Genomic DNA, 24,731 nt, shown 5'->3' on the forward strand with positions numbered 1-24,731 from the left:
ATGTGTAGTTTGGACCATAAAAGAGTACAGTCTTTCCTACTCATTTTTGATGATAAACCTTTTTTTCTCATGATAAACTTTTTTGTTAAGTTTATTTTGTCTGGAATAGTTCTCTGAGGTCCCTTACAGTTAATTTTCCTGTCTCTACTGTCTGTGGATGGAGAAAATAATTTGATTTTGTAGTATCTTTTGTATAATCACAAGGTCATGGCCATGCTTCTGTTTAACTGTAAATATTTCTGAAATGCTGTGTGCCAGATCCATGTTTTCCCTGGGTGTCTTTCGTGCAAAATTCAATGTCCACTCCATCCACTGCTTTACAATCCTCAGTCCTCACACATCTCACCCACTACAGCCTCCTCCTTGAACATCCTTCGTGTCTTCAGTGGCCTTCTTTGGCTCACAGGAGAGAAAACAACCTCAATCCTCCCCACTTCTGGGCACCAGGAACAGCCCAGCCTTCCACCTCCTTCATTCCAAGTTCCTGCTTGCTTTCCTTGCCTTTACCTTTGAAGGCTGCAGTGGCTGCTTGTCACCACCCCTGTCCTCCTCACCTCCTGGTCATTTTACAGTCCAACAGTTCTGCTCAGCTGGCTTGGCCTCGGGCATGGACATGTTTTCCTTTTCATTTGTCCTTGCCCACACCCTTATTTTCTTCCTGCCCCATTGGAAACCCACAGAACACTTGCTGAGCAAACCTATTTGGATTTCCAGCATCTCTGGGAGGGGTTCCAGGACCAGGAGCTCCCTGGCAGGCTCCACCGGCAGGAGAAGGAGCAGGGCAGTCCCAGCTGCCCTGTGAGCACCAGCCCCTGCCTTTGTCACAGTGATTGGACTTCCAGGCCCTCTTTGCTGTCTTGGCAACATGAGGTCAAAGAATGGAGATGCTTCACTGTCTGGCAGCTTCTGCTTTGGGCTCGTGGTAAATGAAGTAGAAAAAGATGTTTCAATCCCCTAGAGGTAATACAGACAGTTGCAGAGAAGTACATGAACCAACCCAAGCTTCCTTTTAACTCTTAAGCTGTTTAGTTTCATGTATTTTTTCTTAGGGGAGATTTTTGGAAAGGCTGTAGCAGAAAACATTGGATTAAACTTAGAATCAGCTGGAACCATTTCCATAGCCAAGGGCAGCTGCTGTGGCCAAAGGCTTGGAGCAGGGAATTATTTTCCCTCCTGTTGTTAAACTGTGAAAGCTCACCTGAAGCTGATGTGCTGTTGGCCTTGTGCCTGTGCCTGTTCAGGAGTCATTCATGACCTGGGAGCACATGGACCTTGGAATTAAGAGGGGAAAATCATCCAGTATCTATGGACATGTCACAGATGTTTTCATTTCTCTGTTTCTAGATTTTTCCTTTTTAGAGTCAAAATTACTATAATGAATATTTTGAATGGTTTTAATTTCTGATTCATAAATCAATACAGATATTGTTTTGTAGTCTATATGTTGTTGTTATTCTTGAAAAATTTTACTCACCAAAATAAGAAGCAGTTCTTCCAGCCTCTGAGGCTGAAAGAGACCACATGTTGGTGGTTAGTGGTGAGTTGGCAGTGCTGGGTTAATGGTCTTAGAGGTTTTTTTCAACTTAAAACATTCTGTGATTCTATAAAGTTTATCTTCTTTATTTGAAAATAATTATAGTATTTACCTAGCAGGGTCTGTCCTATAAATGTACAAATCATTTTATAGTTATGTATCTAATAAATCAAGCCTGTGCTTTTGTCTCAGAACTGTCTGTCCAAACCATTTGCAAATATAATTTATAAATACAAGCTGCAGTCTTTAAATTTGCACTGTCTCTAAAAACATCAGAACCATCCTGACACTGTCTCAGTCTCCAGATGAAAACTTTGTGTATTGAACACAGAAGTTTTTTAGGGCTTGGTTTAAATCAGTGTAAGTACTTATATTTTAAAATATTTTTTACCATTTATTGCTTCTGTTATGTCCTTTGCCCCTAGCCCTCCCTGCATTCTCCAAACAAGAGATGCAGATTAAAATCCTATGAAACAGTACACTCCAAGTCTGTCCTTATTCACCAGCTGCAGAAGATCCACTTGCCCATGTTTTGACTCATTAATTTGTCACTGGAGTCAGAACTGTGTGGATTTAGGCTCAACAAACCTATCAGCAAACCACTTGGGAACCGAAACACACCAGGTGAGCCAGCAGTGTTACACTGGGCAGCGTCACGGGGACGGGACCTCAGGCCTCCCGCTGTCCTGAGGGACACCAGCACAGGCCTGCCTCCTTCCCGGGGGGGTTTGCCTTTCAGAGGGCTGCCGGGAGAAGAGGGAGCTGGAGCTGGGGATTGTGTGGGAATTTGCTGTGCTTTGGCAGCTGCTGCCAAGGGTTGTGAGGAATTAACATGTAGGGACTTTGAGAACTGTAGTTCTGTTAGACTGAAATACCAGTTACTCCAAATTTATCTGCTGATCTCCCCTGCTGGAATCACTGTTCCTCTTCCCTCAAATTCAGTTGTGTTCTCTCTATCTTGGAAACCAATCTTGGAATAATTCACCAGAAGACTTGTTGAATCCCTGTTCACAAGGGATTCAATGATTCTAGTACTGAGCCTTTTTTTTTTTTTTTTTTGGTCCAAGTGTCAATTCCATATTGTTCCTTTTTGTTTTCTTTGCAAAAGTGCCAGATAGCAGTTGGATGCCTCGTGAAGGTGTTACAGCGCACCGGCACTGCTGCCTCTTTCCAGGTCCTCTCTGAGTCAGAGCACAGAGGTTACACAAATCCACACTGATTGCCACTAGTGGTATTTTTCCAGAATTCTTGAGTAGCTCTCACTTTGCTCAGTGGCCTTTTGAAGCCTTGACTATCCCTGTCACCTTTCAGAAGGATCTGCCAGCTTGTTTTGCTGCAGTGCTCTGGGACTGCTCCAGCTGCCTGTTTCTGGAAAATGAGCATTACTGCTCCAGGGAAGCTCATTGCCTGGTTCCATGTGGAACTTCTCTAGTGTAAGTTACAGAGGTGATCCCAAAGTTCTTGCTGTAGCACTTACTAACTTTGGAGGCATGGCTCCAGCTGCTCCTGCCACACAGAAAAGGGGTTTTTGTGTTTTCCAAGTATTTTTCTTGAGCCCTTTCATCTCCTTTAGGATATTGAGTGTGCTGCCATGCCCAGAGGTGCATTGGCTCTTGTTCCAGCAAGGATTGGCTGCCCTAGAATGCTTCCAGCCTAGCAAGAGAGGCGTGAGGTACTGAGAAATCAGCCATCCTGGCTCCAGAGGAGCCACTCGCTGCAGCTCCTTCCTGCCAGCATCTGACAGATGTTTCACAACCTCAGGCCAAGCTGTCATTGCCTCAGGAAACGTTTCTGGTCTCCTGCCTAAATCTTCCTCATGGCAGTTTCAGTCCACTGCTTCATTCCATGCCTCCTGTGTATGCGGGGAAGATTTATTCTCCTTTTATAGAATCTGTAAGGTTGGAAAACCCGCCAAGATGACCGAGGGCAGCAGCTGCAGTTGTGTGTGTGTGTGGTGTGTTACATGTGGGGAAATGGCCGTTTCCTGCCTTGCCCCCAAAGCAGAGGCAGCGGATGCATCTGATGTTGGATGGAGGCTGTGCCCCAGGGATGGGCCCGCGGCGTTTGTGCCCTCGCTTGCACAGCTCCTTGGAAAGGGCTGAGACAAGGAAGAGCTGTGGCTGCAGGGCTGCTGAGACAGCACAAACACTCTGGAATGACCTGGGCACCTCTCTGCCTGGCCACCAGCACATCGTGCAGGGACAAGGGGACAACAAGACCACCCTGCCACCTGCCATTCCCCTGCTGATACACCGCTGCTGGCAGCCTGGAATGCTGCGTGATGCTTACCTCATCCTCGGGCTGTGTCTGCAGGAGGAGGAGGGGAGCAGGGCAGGATAATGAGAGGATTACTTACAGCCAGCCTCCCCGAGCCCTGCAGCTCATCTGTGCTGCTTTCAGAGCTGGGGGGGCGGGGGGGGGGAGGGATAATTTAGAAACATGAGGCTGGGAAGTAATTTAATTAGGATGTGGAGATGCTCTCTCCTGGTGCAACCCACCACCCCCTTCCAGTGCTTGGGGCTCCCCCTTTTCTTCCCTCCAGCATGGACAAGGCTCAACTTTGCAAGCAGCTGCTCATTCCAGTTATTAAACTGTGCACCTGCAACTCCTGCTCCCCTGTGCTTTCCCAAGCAAGAGCCCAGCAATCTATGTGGGTTCCATAACCCAGCGATCTCTGCAAGAGCTCCCACAGCCCAGAGATCTCTGCAGCTTCTAGTGGTCCCATCCCCGGGGCTGCATGGGCTGCAGCAGTGATTCTGAAGCCTCCAAAATCATCACTGGCTCAGTCCGTGTGTCCATCCCTGGAGCACCCCTGAGATGCAGCTGGGGCTAAAGTCCACAGGCTCGGTTACTCACTGCCATTTAAAGGGGGTAGGTGGCAGCCCCAACACTGATTTTCTCTCTAGTACAAATCCCATTTTATTCCCCTCTGGATTTGTATTTCTCCTTGTCCTGCTGCAGCTGCCTTATGGGAACTGTCCTCCCAGGGCACAACAAACCAGCACTGCCCTGCCAGCTATTCTCCCAGTCTAGCAGCATCACTGGAGAGGCTCAGCCAGCCCTGCCTGCTGCCTGTCCACTCCCATGCTCTCTGTGGGGATTATCATCCAGACTCACATTAACCCTCTTAATCCAGCTCAGAGCACGTGTGCCAGAGCTGCTCCTGCCCCATGGCCCATAAAGCCCTTCCCAGTTCCCAGAGCCCCAGCACCAGCCACTCCAGCACTGACCCACATAGCTCCCTGCAGCTCTGGAAAGAGATTGATTTCCTGCAGCCTGACCACATCATTGCCATGGCTTCCAGAAAACAGAGGACTTTATTTCTACTTTTAAACTAATTTGGAGAAGGATACTGCTCTGGAAAACAGGTGTATGGTCAGCCACAGGGAAGCAGCAAGTAGCTGCTCCTGGAGTTCCATGAAACAGAGTTCTGGGAGTTGCACATGGGAATGGTTTCATTTTACATCTGTTTGGAATCGAGAGTATGGATTGGGCAGCCAGTGTTTTCTCTTACAACAGGCTGCCATTTTAAAGCCTGTTGCTTAAAGCCTTCTTTGCTGATCAGTTTGGATTTTTTTCTCTGCTAATAAAATTTTCAGGAACAAATTCCTGTAGAATGGCTGCTGCCATCTCCCTTCTATGTACATTAATGAGTATTCAATTAAAAATTAATTAATACATGTTCTGTGCAGAGCATGCTACCACTGTAGGATAGTGTATGACACATGAAACAACCAATTTTGTAATCCTATTACAAAAAAAAACCCCAAGTGTGCTTGGGAGGCCCCACCAGCTTTCCAGGTGCCAGAGAATTACACTCCAATCCTTTAATACCCTGCTGGCTGCATCCCTGGCACCTCCTGCTCTGCTGGGGAGGACCCTGTGCTTTGTGTGCCACAGCCTAACGGGGATTTCTGTGCATTTTTAGAAATTAATAGATTTAAACAGAATGAATATCAATGGTTACAAGGCTCATTCAATAACTCTTTGGTCTTTTGCAGCTTAAGAGGCTGATTGAGACCCCTGCTAGGAGAGCTGAGAGATGTGACTGCCATTGACTTTCCTCCACAGGGGAACATAAAAGTCACCCTCAGCCCATCCCTCTCTGTGAGGACTTTCCTGCCCTTCCCCAGCTCTGCACTGGGCTCCCTTTTCCTTCTGTGTCCCTGTGGATCTTTTTACTCGCCTTTGTCCTGCTGACAATGGCTTTATTGCGGGGATTAAAGCTGAGTCACTAAGGAGGGTTCAGCCTGTGCCTCCCTGGGTGCCTGTTGAACACCTGCTTTTTAATGAAGGAGGACTCTGTTATCTCAGGAAGGACATTTCCCTAGAGAACACCAGTGTGGGATGGGGGTGACGGTGGGTTATAAATAATTCCTATGAATTGCACCAGTCCTCACATCCTTGGGCAGCTTTAGTAACCCTGCCCTGGTGCTGACTCAGCACTGTCCTCAGTGCTCACAGTGGGGTTCGGTCCTACCTGGGTCAGTGTCAGGGTATTTGTGAACTGTAAGGATCAAGCCCCAGCCCACCCCAGCCCCGTGGGGTCGTGGTTTCTGTGGGTCTGGCTGGAGCCTGTCCTCATGACTGGAACCCCAGTGGCAGCAGGGGACAGTGGGCACCCTCCCTGTCCCTGCTTTCTGGGGGGGCTTTCCTGAGCATCAGCTGGGGAGTGCTTCCCACCTTGAGTCCTGGGGACACAGAGACCACAACCAGTCAGAGCCATGGCAGGAAACAGTGTTTATGAGGTGACCAAATCAGCCTGTTGCTCACAAGCCACGACACAGAGGTGCCAAGCGGGGCCACAGCACCGGTGGCGGCAGCGCAGGGACGAGGTGGGACACAGAGCAGGGCTGGCAGACAGAGGGGCTCACCAGAGCCAGCATGGCCTACTGAGGGTCCCCACAGCCTCTCTAGGGTCCCCCAGGGACTGGCCTGCAAGAAGTGGTGGAACAGCTTGCCCACAGTCCCCGGCTCCTCGCAGCATGCAGAGGATGAGGATGGGGCAGGGTGTCCATGCTGCAAGGCCTGTCAAGTTGGCAGCCTCACACTTGACTGACCATGGGCTCATGGGCAAAACAGCCAGGGGTGGCTGCAGCAGGGCTGCTGGGGACCCCCATGGCATCCTTGCAGCTGGGGTGACCCCAAAGCATGGGGATGATTGCTGGGGAGGGGGCAATATCGAAAAAGCACCTGCTGAGCCTGTTCCAGGCCCTAGAGAGCCTGGAAGGGGCAGCACGGGGGGTTGAGTCCCCGTGGTGGGGCAGGTGGTGCTGCTGAGGTGCAGAAGTAGGGAGCTGGCTCCAGGCAGACCAGCCCAGGGATGCCACTGGGGACCTCCAGGGACAGGGCAATATACCTGGGGTCCTGAGCACCCATATCCTGCTCAGGACTGGGGCAAGGGCCTGGCCATAGCATTATCTTCCTGTGGGCATGGCCCCCAGCCCACCCCTCAGACAGTCAATTCCAGCAGCTGGGAAGATGCAGCTGGGTTTTGCTGTGCCAGCCTCCACTGGCTTTCCCGGGGTGCCTTCCCAGACACCCACTCTGGCCATATCCCTTCTCCATGTCCTGTCTCCAGCTGCCCCTCAGCTCCCTCAGCCCCAGCTTTGAGGAGAGCAGCCCTGGGCAGAGGGATGGCAGGGGTGCCTGTGGGGATGCAGGATTGGCCCCTGCCTCCTTCCCAAGGGGACTGTGCAGGAGGAGGGGGGCTGCACTCAGATGAGGGTCAGCATGGGCAGCGCTGGGCTGCCTGTCCTGGTCCCTGGGGAACCTCTGCATGCCCAGCTGCACAGATGTGCTGGCAGACAGGAGATGTACTGCACAGTGCCAGGGGGTGCTCGGGGAGAGGTGAACAAGGACACAGATCCTCATGAGCAGGCCAGGCACTGGGCTGAGACCCAGCTCTCAAGTGCAGGGCATGGGGAGGGAGGCAGCCAGCCCCTCCACAACCTGTCAGAAGCGTGTGGGGAAGGGTGAGCATCCTCATCCTCTCCAGGTGAAGCCCCACGGCCCGGGCAGCCGCAGTGGCTCTGCTGTCAGAGGGACCGGGAGCGGGGGCGTGGGGCTCTCGCCTGACTGCGGGAGGAGATTGCGCCGCTCCCGTCTCCAGGTGCCCCCGCGGGCAGGGCTGTCATCTCTTGCCGTCGTCGGTGTCGCTGTCCGGCAGCCCGGCGGCAGGCTGGCAGCCGGGCTGCACCGCCTGCACCCGCTCCTCCAGGCTGCCCCCCGGGAACACCACGTAGCGCGCGCTGACGCGCTGGGCCCGCGGCTCCCGCAGGTTCTCCTTGCTGTGCCAGATGCCGTAGCCAAAGTAGACGAGCAAGCCTGCAGCGGGGACAGGGACAGCAGGGGCTCCAGCACTGCCCGGCTGCTGGCATCACAGCGGAATGTGGCACGGATGTGGCCAGTAACCCAGCAGAGCGAGAAGATAAAGCACCACGGGGGCTTAACTGAGCTGCATGCAGGAGGAAAAGTGTCCTGCCCAAGGTTATGAGCAACGGGAAAGGGGAGCACCCTCAGTCCCTGGGAAAGGGAAGGACTTCCTGAGCCCCAGGGAGCTGCCTCAGGAGCAGGGGGTGGTTCTGGCCCAGGGCTTTAAGGAGGATCTGAACTTTTAACAGGAACAAGCTGTAACAATCTGGGAAACAGAGAGGCTCAGGAGATGATGGGAGACCTCGCCTTGTGTCTCCAAAGGGGAACTGGAGGCAGAAAGGGGCGGGATACGCTTTACAGACCCATAAATGGGGGCGGGGAACTGCCAAAGGAGCTGGAGAGTGCCAAGACAAACCCTGTTCCCCCTCCCTGGAGCAGCCATGGGAGCACTCACCCAAGAGCAGCCAGACGGCGAAGCGGAGCCACGTCATGTAACTGAGCTTCAGCATCAGGTAGATGTTGAGGATGATGCTCAGTGCTGGGGACAGGGGCACCAGGGGGATCTGCAGGAGAAAAGGAGTTGGCGGGGGTGACACCTGCAGGACCACATTCTCAGTCTTTAAAATTATAGGGACAAAACACAGCATTGGCAAATGTGTGGGACAAAGGGACTGTCACCTTGGGATTTCTAGAAGTGGCGCTTTTTTAAGGAAAAGGAACAATGGAGCCAGGCTGGCAGGGTGGGCACAGGCATCATCATGAGGACCAAACAAGCTCCAGGAGTGATCCTGAGCCAACATGGTCCTTGCTAGAGGAGCCAGGGCAGGGGCATGGCAGGGAAGTGGTATCACCACTGGTGTTGTGAAGCTGCACTGACTACATCAGGGCTCAGGTGGGCTGAAAACAGGAGAGGGGGAGCACAAGAGGCATAGAAGTGGTTTGGAGGCTGAAAATGGGTTCCATCACATAGCTGAAGGGCAGACAAAGTAAGGAGCTGAGGTAGGAGAGGAGCAGAGGAATTGTGAGGATGAAGAGAAGGGAGCCCAGGGTGGACAGGAGCAAGCCGTGGGATCCATCCCATGGGATGGACACAACTGCTGGGGATGTCCTCTCCTGGAGACCAGTGGCCACACAGAGTAACAGCAGAGGCAGCAACACTCCCCACACAGGGTGTCCACAAACATCCTCTTCCTCTCTTCTCTCCACCTCCTTCAGCAGTTGTAATGCTTTCAACAAAGCGCTGTGCCTGGGAGCCCTGCGGGTCCATCAGAGCTGCTCCCACCTCCCCTCACCCTGCAGAGGGATTTCCTGCCTGGGCCCCGGGCATACCTGGAAGGTCTGGGTGCTGTGCTGCTGCTCGTGTGCCCAGATGAGGAGGAGGCTGAGCAGGAAGCCCAGACTGAAGAGGACCAGCAGCAGGGAGTAGCTCCAGGTGGGCAGGTGGAGGTGGGTGTTGCCAAACACTAAGATGGAGCAGAGGCAGATGGCAGACACCATCAAGGTCACCACAGCCACCGTGACCACCTCACCTGGGTAGAAGTCGCTGAGGAACTCCAGGTAGGGCTCAAAAGCTGCCTTCAGCTGCCCTGGCTCCCGCTGCTCTTTGCCCTTGTCCCTGTCCACCAGGTGCAGCTTGTCGGAGAAGGACTCGTACTCCTTCAGCTCGCCCGCGGCCGGGCCCTGGTGGGGCTCAGTGCTGGGCTGGCCGCCGGCCCCCGCGGCGGGGACATCCTCCTTGTGCTGCTGGAAGCGCAGCACGATGATGCTGGCGGCCACGAAGGTGTAGGCCAGCAGAGTGCCGATGGACAGGAACTGCACCAGGGCCTCCAGGTCAAAGACAAGGGCCAGCAGGGCCATAAGCAGCCCAAAGACCACGATGCCCACCACGGGCACCTGTGTGCGGGGGTGCACTCGGGAGAAGACCTGAAAGAAGAGCCCGTCCTCGGCCATGGCGTAGACGATGCGTGGCAGGGAGAAGAGGTTGCTCAACAGAACTGTGTTCATTGCTGAGGGATGAGTAGAAGAAGGAAGACCCCATCAGACCCAAACCCAAACTGGAGATTGTTCCCAGCCCCCAAGGCAGGAGGGTGGGCAGCTCCCTCCCACCACTGCCTGTACTCACCACAGATGGAGCCAGCAGCCACCAGAAACCCTGCCCAGGCGTAGCCCCTCCTGTAGAACGCATCAGCCAGGGCAGAGTCAGGGTCCAGCGTGTGCCAGGGCACCATCAGCGTCAGCACAACTGACACCAGGATATAGGCACCGGTGGCCAGCCCCAAGGAGAAAGCGATGGCCCTGGGGACAGCCCTCTGCGGGTTCCTGGCCTCCTCGCTGGAGGCTGCGATGACGTCAAAGCCCACAAAGGCATAGAAGCAGGTGGCTGTGCCAGCCATGATGCCCGACAGCCCATATGGGGCAAAGCCACCCTCCTGGGTGCTCCAGTTCTTGGGCTGTGCGAGGACAAAGCCCATAATGAGGATGAAGAGGATGACGCCCATGCTGATGGCTGAGAAGACGTGGTTGAGCCAGGAGGACACTTTGGCCCCAAAGGAGATGAAGGCAGTAGCTACCAGCAGGATGGCAGCTGCCAGGAAGTCTGGATAGTGGGCCAGGAATGGCACCTGCCAGGCACCCACATGGGTCTCAGTGAAGTTCTTGATCTTGTGGTTAAAGATGGAGTCCAGATAGCCACTCCAGGCCCTGGCCACTGCGGCCCCCCCGATCATGTACTCCAGCAGCACATTCCAGCCAATAAGGAAAGCCCAGATTTCACCCACGGACACGTAGGTGAACATGTAGGCAGAGCCTGTCTTGGGCACACGGGCTCCAAACTCAGCGTAGCAGAGAGCAGCCAGGAGTGAGGCAAAGCCGGCGATGATGAAGGAGACGATGACGGCGGGGCCGGCGATCTCCTTGGCCACGGTGCCCGTGAGGACATACAGCCCAGAGCCCACCATGCCCCCGATGCCCAGCAGCGTCAAGTCAATGGTGGAAAGGCATCTGTTAAAGGATGTCTCCATCATGTCATCCTCCAGGGTCTTCACCCGGTTGAGCTTCTGGCAGAAGCGGGTCAGGTCGGTGGAGCGGGGCAGCCATCTCGCCATCGTGGAGGCAGTGGGCCCTGCCCTCAGCAGAGTGAGGGCTCCTCAGCAGTGAGATCCTGCCTGGCGACCTGCTAGAGGGGGAGGGAGAGGTGAACGTTCCCTTGGTAGTGAGGTATCGAGTGCTGGGGACAGGGTGGAAAAGCCACCAGGGCACATTCCAGGCATCCCTGGCTCCTCAGCCAGCAGAGAGCTCAGCAGAGAGATGTGTCCTCCTCCAGGCGTGGCACAGGACAGGGACATGTGCCAGTGTGCCAGGTGGCAGGCAAACCACAGCACTCACAGGGCAGCATCTCCCCATTAAAGCCCAAACCAGTTTGCTCTGGCCCTGATGAAGGCTTCCCTGCTGCCTCCTCTGCACCTTATCCAACATCTACTTGAACTTCGCCCTGCTGTGCCAGAAGCCCACCACGGGGGCATGCAGCATCTCCCTGCTCCCAGAATCCTGCTGCTTCCCCAGAGGCTGCAGCAGAAGTCCAGAGCAGCTCCCATCGGAGTCTCCAGGGAGACCAAGAACCATCCAGTGCCAGGGACAAGGCACACTGGCACTGCCATCATGACAGTGGGAGGACACAGCACTAGGGACATTCAGGTGCTGCTTCCCAGCTGCTCCATGTGATTGGTGACTCTGGGGACACTCTCCCCTCCCAGTTGCCCTCCTTCCTGTGTCAGAAGCCCTACACCTACGTAAAAAAACATGTCCTGCACGGAGGGCTGGTGCAGCCCCACGGCAGGGTCCACATCTCGGAGGCCAAAAGGTCGCGGAAAGCCCACGATAAGGTGGAATTACAGGACCGATGATGGCCCGTGAGGACAACGTGCACAATCCGTGCTGGCTGAGACTCCCAGCCCAGCACATCCAGGTCCCCGCGACCGGAGGCGTTGGCAGTACCGGGGTCCCCAATCCCAAGGAACGCAACAGGCGCAGCTGGGAGGATGCGGAGCTCGGTGCCCACTGGACACGGAGCATCCACGGAGTTCGGGGCGGCCAAGGGTGGGGACCCCCAGACCGAGGAGGGTGTGTAGGGGTTCCGGATTAATCCCGGGCGGCGAGAGGCGACAGTCTCGCCCCTGTTCAGCCCCGCCACGATGCCGGCTCCGGGCGGCGCCGAGCCCCGACCCCGACCCCGGCCGCGCTCCCCCAGGACGCTCCGCACAGCGCCGATCCCAGCCCGGCTCCCGGTCCCAGGGGCTGTCGCTCACCTGCGAGGGCGGCGGGGGCCCCGCACCGGCCCCGGCCCCGGCCTCACCTGCTCCGCGCCGCCGCCGCCGCCGGCTCCGCCTCCCGGGGCCCGGCGGAAGGGCGGCGGCAGGGCGGGCCCGGGGCTCCTCCCGGAGCGGGGAGCGGAGCCTGCGGTACCGGGGCGGCTCCAGCCCTGGAAGGGGCAGACACGGGGGGGGTCTCCACCAGCCCAGGATGGGCACCCCCCGGCTGGAGCCGCACAGAAACGGGATGCACGGTGGTCATGCAGACGTTCCAGAGGCTGCAGCCTGGGCTGCTCCGGAGGCAGGCTGGGAGAGCTGAGGGTGTTCAGCCTGGATGCCTAAAGGGGTTTCAAGAGAGCTGGAGAGGGACTTGGGACAAGGACCTGGAGTGACAAGGGGGAATGGCTTCCTACTGACAAATGGCAGGATTACCTGGGTTATTAGGAAGGAATTCTTGGCTATGAGGGTGGGCAGGCCCTGGCACAGGGTGCCCAGGGCAGCTGTGGTTGTCCCTGGATCCCTGGAAGTGCCCAAGGCCAGGCTGGACAGGGCTTGAAGCAACCTGGGATAGTAGAAGGTGTTCCTGCTCATGAGCTTCTAATCCAAGGTCTCTTCTAACCCAAACTACTCTGTGATTCTGTAATGGAGCAGTTATCCCAAATCCCATCCCCTGGATGCAGTTCTGGATGGAGCGAGAGGCTGAGATCCTGCTCCTCTGCCTCTACTCACTCTGCTCTGCAGCAGCTACCTGAAGGGCAGGCACATCCTCTCTGCTCAGGTGTTTGTCATGAAGAAACTGAGGTGTGGAGAAAGCTGTGGGAGGAGGAGCTCCTGAACAGGCCCCTCCAGCTCACAGTCCTCCTGCCCGGCCAGGAGCACAAATCCTGAGCAAAAGCCTGTGGTGTTTCCACCTGGCTCTGCAGGGCAGTGAAGGGGAATCACCTCTATCCATCTCTAAGTCAAAAGGTGTTTCTTTTCCAGAAGTGCTTCACCTCCTCTTGAACCTCCAGAAACCTTCTGCCTCTGCAGCCCCCTGGGGCAGGAGTTTCCCAGGCAGTCACTCATCCCACCCAAACCTGCCTGTTCCAGGTGCCCTGCAATGCTACTGCTCTTGTGTTTCTAGAGTGAAGTCCCTCTCCATGTCACCCATACTTTTATCTCCACCCTGCCCCCTCTTGTGCCCTTTGTCAAAGACAGAGGAGTCCAGCTCAGCTGGAAGGTGTTCCAGATCCCTGGTGTCCCCAGGGCCTTTGCAGAGCTTGTGCCATCCCTACCGTGCCTTTGTCAGGGTGAAGGAATTTATTTAGGTGCTTCACAGCAGCAACATGTTTTTAACTTTCTTCTCTGATCCCCTTCTCATGTTTCATCTAGTTTTCTGATGGCTCCCGGGCACTTAAACTGACATTTTCATGGACCCACCAGTCAGCACCCCAAATGTCACCCTCAAGTTGCACCCACAACTCAGAGCCCACAGTGCAACTCTTGAGGGCTCCCACCTGAACACACTCACCTTTATCACACTGGATTGACCTCCTATGTGGAGGGGACCTTGCTCTTCTCCTCAACAGCCCAAAATATAGGAAACGGAAAGAATAAACAGGATTTGTCCCTTCCTGCCACCCATTACTCACCTTCCACCTCCTGGGTGAACATGGGGCTGCCATGGAGCCGTAGCTCTCATGTCAGTCACCTTGCACCTGAACATGGAACTTGATCCTTGGGTTGCATCCCCTCTCCATGTAATTTCTGGCATACACGGAGCTCTGGGCAGGCACCTTTGGTCCAGGTCTGTGGATGCCTGAAGCCAAACACATGATCCTGGAACACCAGTTGAGAGTTTGGGAGCTGCACAGGTCACTGAACCAAGGAGCTGCGCCAGCCAAAGCCCAACAGAATTTCCAGCCCCCTCGGGTTGCTCTCACCAGGGCTGCCCTGTGTTACTGGCAGCACCACAATTGCAGTGGCTGGGGCACAGCAATGCTGTGGGATGGTGTCCCCCTCTGGTGACACAATGACACTTGCTTGGAAAAATATCAGTATCCTCCATGTTGTATTGTTCAGCTTCAGGGGCTGAGCAAGTGTTCCTCTCCTGAAATCCTGCTGATCTGATCACATCCCAGGGGCTTTGCTCCCTCAGGATAACCTTTCCCACCAGCTACCCATGTGTAACTCCCTGCAGCTCTCCACCCTGACCTTTCTGAAACCCAACCTGAGCACAGGCATGGAAAATTTCAGCTTGGATGCAATCAGCTGTCTGGCAGAGCCATCTGCAAACAGATGGCAGAAGCAGGAAGCCCGAGAGCTGCTGTTGCCATGGCAGTGCCAGAACAGCCCCTGGCACCCGCTCTCCCTGCAGACAGCAGCAGCCCTGGGTCCCAGGGGCTCTGCACCCAGGTGGAGTCCAGCCCTCACCCCACAGGGCAGGAACCTCGATCCCAGCTCCTCTAAGCACACCCTCACTCTGCTGCTGCTCCAGCCATTCCAGAGAGGTGTGTAGAGGACAGGGAAGCTTCTGGGAGGCAACGTGACACCCCCAGCAGCTGGGCATCCTTTCCTGCGACAGAACCCACTGTTCACCCCTGCCTTCCCCAGCCTCACCTCAGGGAGCAATTTCCTTGCCAATTGCTCGGGTCACAAACCTGACCACAGAGGATGACTTCAGCCAGCCTGCACCAGTGTCTTCCCAGGAGGATGAAGGTGTCTCCAGAGGGGAATGCTGCCCACCTTGCCCCTCACCACTGCTCAGCAGTGTGGCACAGAGCTCCCATCTAAGGCTCCAGCGGCAACACAGTTCCAGGAGCTCTGTGGGGACTTTGCAGGGTGCAGGTCCCAAACCAGCCTGCTTTCCAGATGGGCACTTTCATCCAGGAGGTGAAGACTCCACACAAGCAGTAGATCTTGTCTCCAGCTCTGAATCACAGCAGCATCATCTCCATGGGGAGGGAACACCACACGTGATGGAAATGGGAGAGAGCCCCAGCCCTGAATTTCCAAAAGCCTCCTTGGTCCTTGTAGCTCTGATCTTGTGTTGGTCTCCTCTAGCACCAGCTTTCCCCACCATAAGGCCACCCACAAGCTCTTCCAACACCCTGAAAGATCTCAGAAACACTCCAGGTTCCTCCCCAGCTTCCATCAAACCCATCACAAGCCCAACTGAGGACAGGACAAACACAACCACTGGCATTGAGAAAGCTGCAGCCCCAAAAGAAAAGTGTTTTATTTTTCTTAATTTGGAAACTGGTTTAAAAGAAGAAAGCAAAAGCTCTGCTTTCTGAGTCAATGGGAACACTGCAAACACCAGTCCTGTAACTCTGGGCTGAGGCCTGAAATCCTCCTTTAATACAGATGATGCTGGTACCAGCCTGGAGGAGACTCTGGGAAGGGTCTGCCCGACTAAGAGGTTGTTTCTGCCATAACAACACACAGAAGCATCCTTGGAATTGTTCCCCCCTCCCCAGTTATATCACCTAAACACAGGGTCACCCTCACACAGTGGGGCTCTGTGTGCTCAGTGCTCAGCCCAGCCTTGGCTCAGTGATGGCCTCAGCATCACTGAGGACATTCCTGGCAGGTGACCATGCTCCATCTTGTCCCAGCTGAGCCAGATGCAGCTGACACTGCTCTGAGGACCTGAGAGCCATCCCCAGGCTCCAAACCATCCCCTGTGCTGGGCTCTGCCTACCCCAGCTCTAATCTAAGTGTCTCAGCAATTTCTTCTACTCCTGTAGCCTCTTCCTGACACAAAACAAAGCAAATGCATGGACAGTCTGTTTAGAGGGAAGTCAGAGGAAAAACTCTGGGAGGTGAACAGTAGATTTGCTCTTTCAGGAAAAAGTCTTCTCAGCCTCAGCTTCCTTCTGCTGCAGCTTCCGAATCAGCTCCAGCAAATTCATCTGTAGAGTCAGCTCCTGCAAAGGGAGAAAAATGTTTGTGCAAAGAGATGATTCCACTCCCTGCTGCAGGAAGCAGGAAGGACTGGCCTGTCCCATGTCCCCAAGAGCTTCTTGTTCTTAGGGAATTACAAAAAAATCAAGCAGGCAGCTAAAAACCAAATGCTTCATCTTGTTCAGGTGTTTCTCTAAAACATGGAGCAGTGACATCTTACCAGACTTGCTGCAAACTGTGGCTGTCTTAAGAATGCCAGCACTTGAGGATTCCTTAAGGATCCAGAGAGGCTCTCCAGAGAGGCACACATGATCAATGTGCTAGGGGCTATGAGGGCTGCCAGGCTGAGGAGGGCCAGCAGCCCCAGTAAAGGTTCTTCAGGCCCCTTCCCACACGCCCCAGCATCTCCAACCTCCTGACCCCTTCCCAGCATAGAAGGGCAGGAAGAGGAGGGATTGCTTTGGGAACCCTCTGAGTGGGATCCAAGGCAGGCACAACACAGGGCTGTGCTGGTGCATCAAATTCCCTGCAAGCATTTCATTCCCTGTTTCTGGAAAACTCCCTTTTCCAGGACCACAATCTATTGGAGACATCAACATCAGCTCACAGTTCCTTTGCCACCTGCTTGTTCTTTAATTACATCTAGCTCAGAGACAACATGGTGGAGCCAATAATTTGCGAGTGTAGGTCTGTGACTCAGCCCTGCAGACACGGAGCTATGGAAATAAAAACCTATTTTTGTAAGAATATATCCCCTGCACAAGGAAGCATTTCATACAGACTGGGGGGGAAACACATCAGCTGATGGGAACCGTGTGAACAGATTCCAGCAGGGATTTCTTGGTGGCCCTCACAGGCACAAGCCAAGATCCGGATTGGTCTTGGCATCTATCCCAAAGGTGAACATACACAAACGCAGCAAAGAGGAACCCTAATAAGGCTTATTGCTTACACAAACAACATGAAGGGAAGGGCAGGAGGGAGAGAACAGGCTCTCTGCATTATACAACCAGGGAATAGCAACACTGAAAAAATAAGAGGCTTGTTCAAGGCTCCACAACTAGGAATCATGCGGGTGGGTGTTAGAAAATGCCTGTTTGGCTTCATTTAAGCTGTGTTTTCTCAGCAGTAGGTTTTTATCAAAGTGACATTTAATCAGCTGAAAAAACAGAGTTAAGAACAGCCTGTCTCTGTGTTCCCTGCAAACTTGTATGGCTTTACAACAAGACTTGGGAATTTTGAGGTTCTTTGTTCCTGTGGCAGCAGGAACAAAGGACATAAAGGAATAAATAAATAAGGACAATGTGCACAAACCCAGGTGACTCCTCAGATAATTTGAGAGCAAATGCCCTGGGGAAACTGGGAACAATTCTTTATCACAGCCTGAGATCATCAGCTCCAGCAAGTCACACGCAAGAATGAACAAGGTGCCTAATAAACAGTCTTGAAGTCAGTTTTCATAGCTAAGCTGAATATAAATGCAGTAAATGAATTCTTTTAGTGCTTTTCAGACCCATTTGAGATTCACAGGATTTCAGGCTGTTGGCACAGTGTTTTGGTCCCCCACAATGGAAAAAAGTACTGCAGGATGTTGGGAATGCTGCCAAATGGTACCTGGGTTTCTGCTCTTTAGTTGTGAACTGAGTACAAGTTCTGTCCAGCACACACCACCAACCAGTAGGGAGGCAAAGGACAGATTGTTCTGTTTGACACACCCATCCCCAATTTATCTACAGCGAGATTTTTAAAAAAAAATTAAATATACCAACCCAAGAGCACTGTTAAACAATCACGGAATGGTTGAGGTTGGAAGAGATTTTTAAAGGTCCTCCATTTCCACCCCCTACCATGGGCAGGCACACCTTCCACCATCCCAGGCTGCTCCAAGCCCCATCCAGCCTGGCTTTGGACACTGCCAGGGATCCAGGGGCAGCCACAGCTGCTCTGGGCACCCTGTGCCTTACCAGTCTTCCAGAAAAAAAATTCTCCCTAATATCCCACCTAAGCCTGCCCTCTGGCTATGGGAAGCCATTCCCCCTTGTCCTGTCCCTCCCAGCTCTGGTCAGAACAGCTCCCCTGCTGTGCTCAAACACCCACCTGGGGGTTGGTGGTGATGTAGAAGCCCGACACCCCGGCCTTCTCCAGGGTGCTCTGCTGGTCGATTACTTTCTGGTCCAATTCCAAGACAATCTTCTCATCCATCATTCGCTGCTCCTCTCGGATCTGTTGCTCCATAGCCTGAAAAACATTAAAGTCAATGGGAAAATGGAACATCTGCGTTCCTCTCATCTCTTTCTCATCTCTGAAATTTTTACTTGGAATTCAAGAGCAACCAGGCCCTGAATCTCTCCTGATGAGTCCAAGGACAGCAATGGGAAACCAGCAGAGCCCCAGGTCTTAACACCTCCACCTGCAAAGGTGCCACTCCAGAAAATGCGGGGAAGTCATGGGAACAGCCTGCTCTCTGAGTGTCTGGAGGCCAGGAAAGACCATGAGGAAACACCACAGTATCTGAATCACTTTCTCTGATGAGTCACCACCTGACCTATGGCTGAGCTCAGCCCAAGAACTATGTGTCCCTCTCAGGTGAGGCTGAAGGAATCCTTGGAGGAGTAACCTAGGCCACTGAAGCTCATCAAGATGGCTCCCTGGACACTAATATGGTGCTGGAGCTGTGAACCCCATACAGATCCTATTTATTTCTGAAAGGATCTGAATGCTGGGCTCTATTTTGACAGACTGGAAACATTATTAAAGAAGAACTTTGCCAGAATAGCTCCAACCAGGAGGACATGGCCACTGCTGTCTCACCAACATCTGCCCAAGCTCCAGCAGAGTCATTCTGTGATGCCTCCAGAGAAGAATGGAGCCCAGCAAACAAAGGCATGCTGGAAATCAGGAGTGGAAGCAGAGAGCAGGACTGCAGGGGACAAGCAGAGAATAGATCAAGTAAAGAGTCCCACGTGTGCAGAGGTGATACAACCTCACCAGGCTGCACTGAACAGCAGACTTCCTTTGCAAGCCACAGGGAACACCAGGAATCATCAAACCCCATCAAAAAACAATGACAGGCTCATTTCTGTAGGGTGGGCAGCAGAGTGAAGGGACAGATTCTGCTGCTCTGCTCAGGTGAGAGCCCCCCTACAGAGCTGCCTCCAGCTCTGGGGGCCCAGCACAGCAAGGACATGGAGCTGCTAGAGCAAGTCCAGAGGAGGGCAAGGAGATGCTCCAAGGGCTGAAGCCTCTGTGTGACCCTGAGCCCCTTCCAGTGCCTAAAGAGGCTCCAAGAGAGATGGAGAGGGACTTGGGACAAGGGGTGGAGAGACACAAGGGGGAATGGCTTCAAATGGAGAGGGCAGAATTAGACTAGATGTTAAGAGGAATTCTTCCGTGTGAGGATGGTGACACAATGACAAAAGTTGTCCAGAGAAGCTGTGGCTGCCCCATCCCTGGCAGTGTCCATGGCTAGGTTGGATGGGGCTTGGAGCAACCTGGGATAGTGCCAGGTGTCCCCACCCATGGCAGGATGTGGGACTGGATGAACTTGAAGGTCCCTCCTAAACCAAACCATTCCATCATTCTGTGCTTTTCCTGCAAGAAGCAGGAAATAAATAAATAAATCATTAGAGAGCATCCAAAGGAAGGCAACAAACACGGTGAAGGGCTTTGAGGGGAAACCATATGAGGAGCAGATGGTCTGTTCAGCTGGAGGAGACTGAGGGGAGACTCACTGAAAATTAAAACTTCCTTGAAAGGCAAAGAAGAGGGGCAGAAGCTAACCAGTTCTCTGTGGTGACCAGTGACAGGACCTGCGGGAATGACTTGAAGTTGTGTCAGGGAGGGTCAGGCTGGATATCAGGGCAAGGTTCTTCCCCCAGAGGGTGCTGGCACTGCCCAGGCTGCCCAGGGAATGGGCACGGCCCCGAGGCTGCCAGAGCTCCAGGAGCCTTTGGGCAGCACTGCCAGGGATGGACAGGGTGGGGTTGTTGGGGGTCTGGGCAGGGACAGGGGCTGGGCTGGATGGTCCTTGTAGGTTTCTTCTGACTCAGCTTTTTGTGTGATTCTGTGAAAAGCCACAAGTTTTCATCATTTCATTCATGCAATGCTGCCCCTTTGTAACAGAGAACTCAGGCACATGTTCAGCTGGAAACATCCATGTGCTAAAACTATTCCCACTGCACAGAAAGGCAGAAGTCACAAACCCCAGTGGCTGGCTGCTGGTTAAAATGGCCTTGGAGGGGAGATGAACACCTCCACCCTCCCACAATTCCTGGTGAAAATTCAGAATTTGTGTGACAGAACTCTCGGCCATGAACAGTGTGGGGAAGGGCTGAGGTGTGTCTGCACCAAGGTGTGACCTAACAAAGAGCAGCTATCACTCACATGGGGCAGGAGCTACCTCTTGGAACATCTCCTGGATGCAGAGCCCACAATTAGCATATCACAGTGAGAAACCTTCACAGATGCAGAACTTGGATCCCCTAGAAGGTGACTACACAAAAGCTGCTCCAGAGAAAACATTTAGGGCAGGATCTCATGGCAATAAATGGGAAGAAACTCAAGACAACTCCAGCTCCAACAGAAGCCAAGGCACAGTGATGACTGCTCCTTCACCAAAGGATGCTGAGGAACAAACCTAAGCAAGCTCTGTCCTCACACTTTCTTCAGTCCAGGGGTTCAATCCCTTTGTGGGAGACACAACAGATTAAAATGCCTCATTCCCCAGATTTTCCCTCCTGCCACCCACCTCAGTGGGCCATTGCCTCCTTCACTTACTGTGCTGGAGAACTGACTTTATTTGGACTTGAACAAAACACCCAGATTTAAGTGCCTCACATTGCTTAGTGTTGGCATCTAATTCTGGGTTAGAGAAAAGTGTCACATCTTGGACAAATCTGAGGCACACAAGTTTTGCTTCAGCCCTGCCGGCCATGGACCCTGCATGATGGGCTAAGCTTTTCTAAATGCCATGGGTTCCACTGAGGAGCCAAACATCTAAAACATACACCCTGTATTACCTGTCCTGTGAGACCAATCCCAAGTTATCCCATGGGAACTGGGCATGGAAACCTTTAACCACAGAGGGCACCTCCAATTACACACACATCAGATACAACAGAGGTGATCAGTCTGTTCTCAAAATGCTCTACAGCAGAATTGTCAGAGGATAAAGACAGGAAGAAGTGACTCTATTAACACCTGGGAGAGGAAAACAGAAGAAGGGTAGAGGGCAGGTAGGAGGAAGTTGCACAGCATGTAAGACAAGGAGAAGTCTTGGGCAATTTAATGAAATACTGGAAGTGTTGAAAACAGGCAGTAGAGATTACTGCTGGAAGTCTAAGTTACTCAGAGACAGAAGCAACAAGGACAGGTACCAGAGGTCCAGCCTGGCTTTAGTTACCTTGACAGGAAATGAGGAATGTGGGAACACCGAAGAATCCAACAACAGCAAGCACTGACATGGTGCTGCCCTGGGCCAAGGCAGGAAACTGTTCTCATTCACCTCATGTGGACCAAAGTAGCTTACCCCCACATTTCAACCCCACTGACTAACATAACCAGCTACTTGCCATTTTCTTACATTGCAAAACTGCCTCTATCCATCACGAAGAGGTGACAGAAAAGTCCTCTGGGACTGAATCTTTTTGAAATGCCTTGGGATGCTCTTAGAAACTCTTACTGTAATTATGAAACTGGAGGTGTTTCCTCCTTATCAGTGGTACTCCCATAGGATAGGTACACCTATCCTATACAGGCTTCAGGCCATCAGATAATGATGGATCATTAAAGTGCTGTGGAGAACATTGCCTTTGGAGCAGGCTCCCGAGCTTCCACAATGCTCAGATCACACCGGGGATGGCAAGAGCCTGCGCCCCTACCTTGAGGGGACAAAAGGTAGAGCAAGAGGAGCAGGCCTCCAGACTGAGGTGGGGAAACCAGGTCTGTGCTAGTTTCCAGGCCAGCCAGGACAGCTGGTGTCTCCTGAGGCTGCAGGATAGGAACAGGCAAACCCTCTGGAGATGCTGCAGAGCTCCTGCAGTAACGGGGCTGTGGGAGTCCTGGGAAGGGACACAGCTCTGCACTCCTGCCACCCCCACCTCCAGCCCAGCCCCTCTCACCTCCATCTCACGCTGCTGGGCTGCACGGAGCAGTGGCAGGTTGTGGGGCCTGCAGCACTGCTGGGCCTCCTTGTGCCGATGGAACAGCTCCTGCTTCAGCCCTGCCAATGGCACGGGGGGCTCAGGAGGGCACACAGCTGCCAGGTGCCCCCAGTGCCCCCCCTACCTCCCTCCCTCCCTCCAGTGCCCTCCCCACAACGTGCAATGTCATTCCCTGTAGCTCCCTTATGCCCTCACAACCCACCCCCAGGGCGCCACAAACCACCCCAAAACCCCCCCAAGCTGTCCCTCTCAGCATCACCTCCAATGTCCCCATCACAGTCCCCCAGTGCCCTCTAGTGTCACCCGCAGTGTCCTCCACTGTCCCATAACCTGCCCCCTTACTGTCACACCCCTCCCCCCCAGTGCCATCCCCAAGCCCCCACTGCCCCCTCACCCTGTCTCCCTGGTGTCCCCCCACCGCCAGTATCCTCCGAAGCCCCTCCCCACCCCAGAGATGCCCCAGGCCCGTCTCCTCCCGCAGGGTCCCCATCACTTCCCTGGAGTGCCACCCCCATTTCTCCTGAGCTGTCCACCCGCTCTGTCCCCTCCAGTGCTCCAGCACGGCCGCCCTTGTGGCCCTCGCCCCAGCGCTGCCCTCTCCAGTGCCCCGGAACTCCCCCCACGGCGGCCCCGGTACCGCGGTGCTCGCTGTGCAGCTGCCGCCGCTGGCTGTACAGGTTCTTCTCGGTGAGGTGCTGGATCTCCAGCAGCCCCTGCACGATCTCGAACACGGTCCCGTCCAGCAGCGCCAGCGCCAGCTCGGACAACGTCGTGTATGAGAGGCGCTGCTGGCAAGCACTGCGGGCACACACCGGGTCAGCGCCGGCACCGGCAGCGGCCCCTGGCCCCCCTCGGGCTCCGCTCACCTGGGCAGCGCCTTGACAAGCGCCTGCAGCTCGGCCAGCAGCCGGTAGTGCCGCTCCTGCTGCCGGGACAGCACCTCCTGCTGCTGCTGCTGCTGTTCGGCCGCCTCGAACCCGCCGGGCCGCGCCATCGCCCCGCCGGCTCCCTCCCCCGCACGCGCTCCCTCACGGCCCTCCTGCGATCTGCGATCTGCGGCTGCGCAGCGCCGCGCGACCCCTGCCTCCTGCCGCAATTTGCGCATGCGCAGAGTCGCCCCACGTCTCCATCGCCCCGCCCCGCCCCCGCGACGCTCAAGCCTCGCCCCTCCGGCCGTCACAAGCCCCGCCCCCAGAAACAGCCAATCCCGGGCCAGTCCCTCCCTATGGCCACGCCCATTGCCCCGCCCCCTGTTCCCTGTCGCGATTCCCGCTCATCCTCTTTCTTGCCGCTCCCTGTCGCGATTCCCGCTCATCCCCGTCCTTGCCGCTCCTGGCAGCCTCGGGACCCACCCCGGGCCCCGGCCGGAGATTTCCAGGCGGTTCCACCCCAGCCCATCCCATGGGATGCACGGGCAGGAATCTCGGACTATCCCCCTGCTCCAGCTTGGAAGCAACTACAGATGTTTTAAATTATTTTATCGGGAGCGTTTCAGACGTAATTTGTCCTCTTTGGAGTGGATGAGTCAAAAGTGGGTGACAAGGTGGCTTCAACCAGGGCCAAAAATGTGGTGCATCCCCAGCACTGGTGGGATTGCACTCTGTGAAGTAATTCCAACCTATGAAGTGAGGAACATTCCCTATGGACACTGTGCCAGGGTCATGCTGGGCAATGTCTGGGGATGCCTTTGCAAGGATGAGGCTGCACGGCTGCCCAGATCCCTTCCAGTCCCTGAAATCACATGGAGTGTGCATGCTGGGGTGGTGATGGGTCCTTCCCCTGCACGCTGGGGTGTGGGACATGAGGGGTGAAGAAGGATGAGCTGTGCATTCATGGCAGCAGAGCACAGGAAAAGGTTCCTGTGTTCAATTAGTAAGAGGAAAGATTCATTGAAATGGGTTAAGAATGCCTTAAAAATACTGGATTTAATAGGACTTCAAAGCCTACAGATGCTGCACTGCTGCTCAGGGGGACTGGAAATAGCAGGGAGAACACAAAGCATCTCCAGCAAAATGGAGTATCCTGAAAACATCCCTGAATGGAAATTACTTTCTTTCCCCCAGTTCAATGCCTTAAATTTCCATTCAAGGATCCCTAAATCCCAAGAGCTGGAGAGGCTTTGGGTGGCTGACTGCAGATCTCTATGCCTGGGCTACTTAGACCTTATGGAGTTCACCATGCTGTGTCCATCTGTCCAGCCTGCCCCTGCCTGTCCTTCCCCAGCCTGGTAGAAGCACCTCCATGGAATGATTTCCCCAGGAGCCACTAGGAGGTTTTGCTGTGCTGGAGCAGCGAGAGGCTGATTGCTGCAGCCTCTGCTGAGCTGCTGGGTAATGGGTCCTTTAAACAGAGCTGAGATCTGTGCTGCCCAGCTTGGACTGGGGCGAGAGCCTGGATCAGGATGAAAGCATGCCAACCACTTTGCCATACTCCTCCGTGAAGATTTGATGGCAGCTTTTGCTAAATATC

The 24,731-nt window shown here is 54.2% G+C and overlaps 2 protein-coding genes across 4 annotated transcripts; both read right to left on the reverse strand.

Moving 5' to 3' along the window:
- Window positions 1-6,259: 6,259 nt before the first annotated feature.
- On the reverse strand, window positions 6,260-12,285 carry SLC7A4 (solute carrier family 7 member 4). 3 transcript variants are annotated; one of them, XM_063173090.1, is made up of 5 exons: window positions 12,261-12,285; window positions 10,032-11,084; window positions 9,239-9,915; window positions 8,364-8,472; window positions 6,260-7,861 (listed from the first exon to the last, which is right to left on the reverse strand). In XM_063173090.1, exons 2-5 carry the CDS (start codon window positions 11,011-11,013, stop codon window positions 7,668-7,670), a joined length of 1,962 nt encoding a protein of 653 aa, XP_063029160.1. In that variant the 5' UTR covers window positions 11,014-11,084; window positions 12,261-12,285; the 3' UTR covers window positions 6,260-7,667. The 3 variants fall into 3 exon arrangements, with proteins under 3 accessions (XP_063029160.1, XP_063029157.1, XP_063029158.1); XM_063173087.1 differs by having other exon boundaries at window positions 12,214-12,283; XM_063173088.1 differs by having other exon boundaries at window positions 10,032-11,081; window positions 12,214-12,272.
- Window positions 12,286-15,399: 3,114 nt separating this feature from the next.
- On the reverse strand, window positions 15,400-23,288 carry LOC134427358 (protein DGCR6). The gene is made up of 5 exons (XM_063173121.1): window positions 23,129-23,288; window positions 22,900-23,060; window positions 22,221-22,321; window positions 18,199-18,339; window positions 15,400-16,124 (listed from the first exon to the last, which is right to left on the reverse strand). The coding sequence occupies exons 1-5, from the start codon at window positions 23,254-23,256 to the stop codon at window positions 16,041-16,043; spliced, it is 615 nt and encodes a 204-aa protein (XP_063029191.1). The 5' UTR covers window positions 23,257-23,288; the 3' UTR covers window positions 15,400-16,040.
- Between the last annotated feature and the right edge of the window lie 1,443 nt (window positions 23,289-24,731).

Source organism: Melospiza melodia, chromosome 20 (assembly GCF_035770615.1).
Source record: "Melospiza melodia melodia isolate bMelMel2 chromosome 20, bMelMel2.pri, whole genome shotgun sequence".
Taxonomy (NCBI): domain Eukaryota; kingdom Metazoa; phylum Chordata; class Aves; order Passeriformes; family Passerellidae; genus Melospiza; species Melospiza melodia.

Coding starts and splice junctions, on each gene's coding strand:
- SLC7A4 (XM_063173090.1), bottom strand. CDS start 11,013: ATGGCGAGATGGCTGCCCCGCTCCACCGACCTGACCCGCTTCTGCCAG. Junction 9,916..10,031: donor GGCTGCTGGCTCCATCTGTG/GTGAGTACAGGC, acceptor CTCATCCCTCAG/CAATGAACACAGTTCTGTTG. Junction 8,473..9,238: donor ACAGCACCCAGACCTTCCAG/GTATGCCCGGGG, acceptor TTTCTCCTGCAG/ATCCCCCTGGTGCCCCTGTC.
- LOC134427358 (XM_063173121.1), bottom strand. CDS start 23,256: ATGGCGCGGCCCGGCGGGTTCGAGGCGGCCGAACAGCAGCAGCAGCAG. Junction 18,340..22,220: donor CCCAGCAGCGTGAGATGGAG/GTGAGAGGGGCT, acceptor AATGTTTTTCAG/GCTATGGAGCAACAGATCCG. Junction 16,125..18,198: donor ACATCACCACCAACCCCCAG/GTGGGTGTTTGA, acceptor CTCCCTTTGCAG/GAGCTGACTCTACAGATGAA.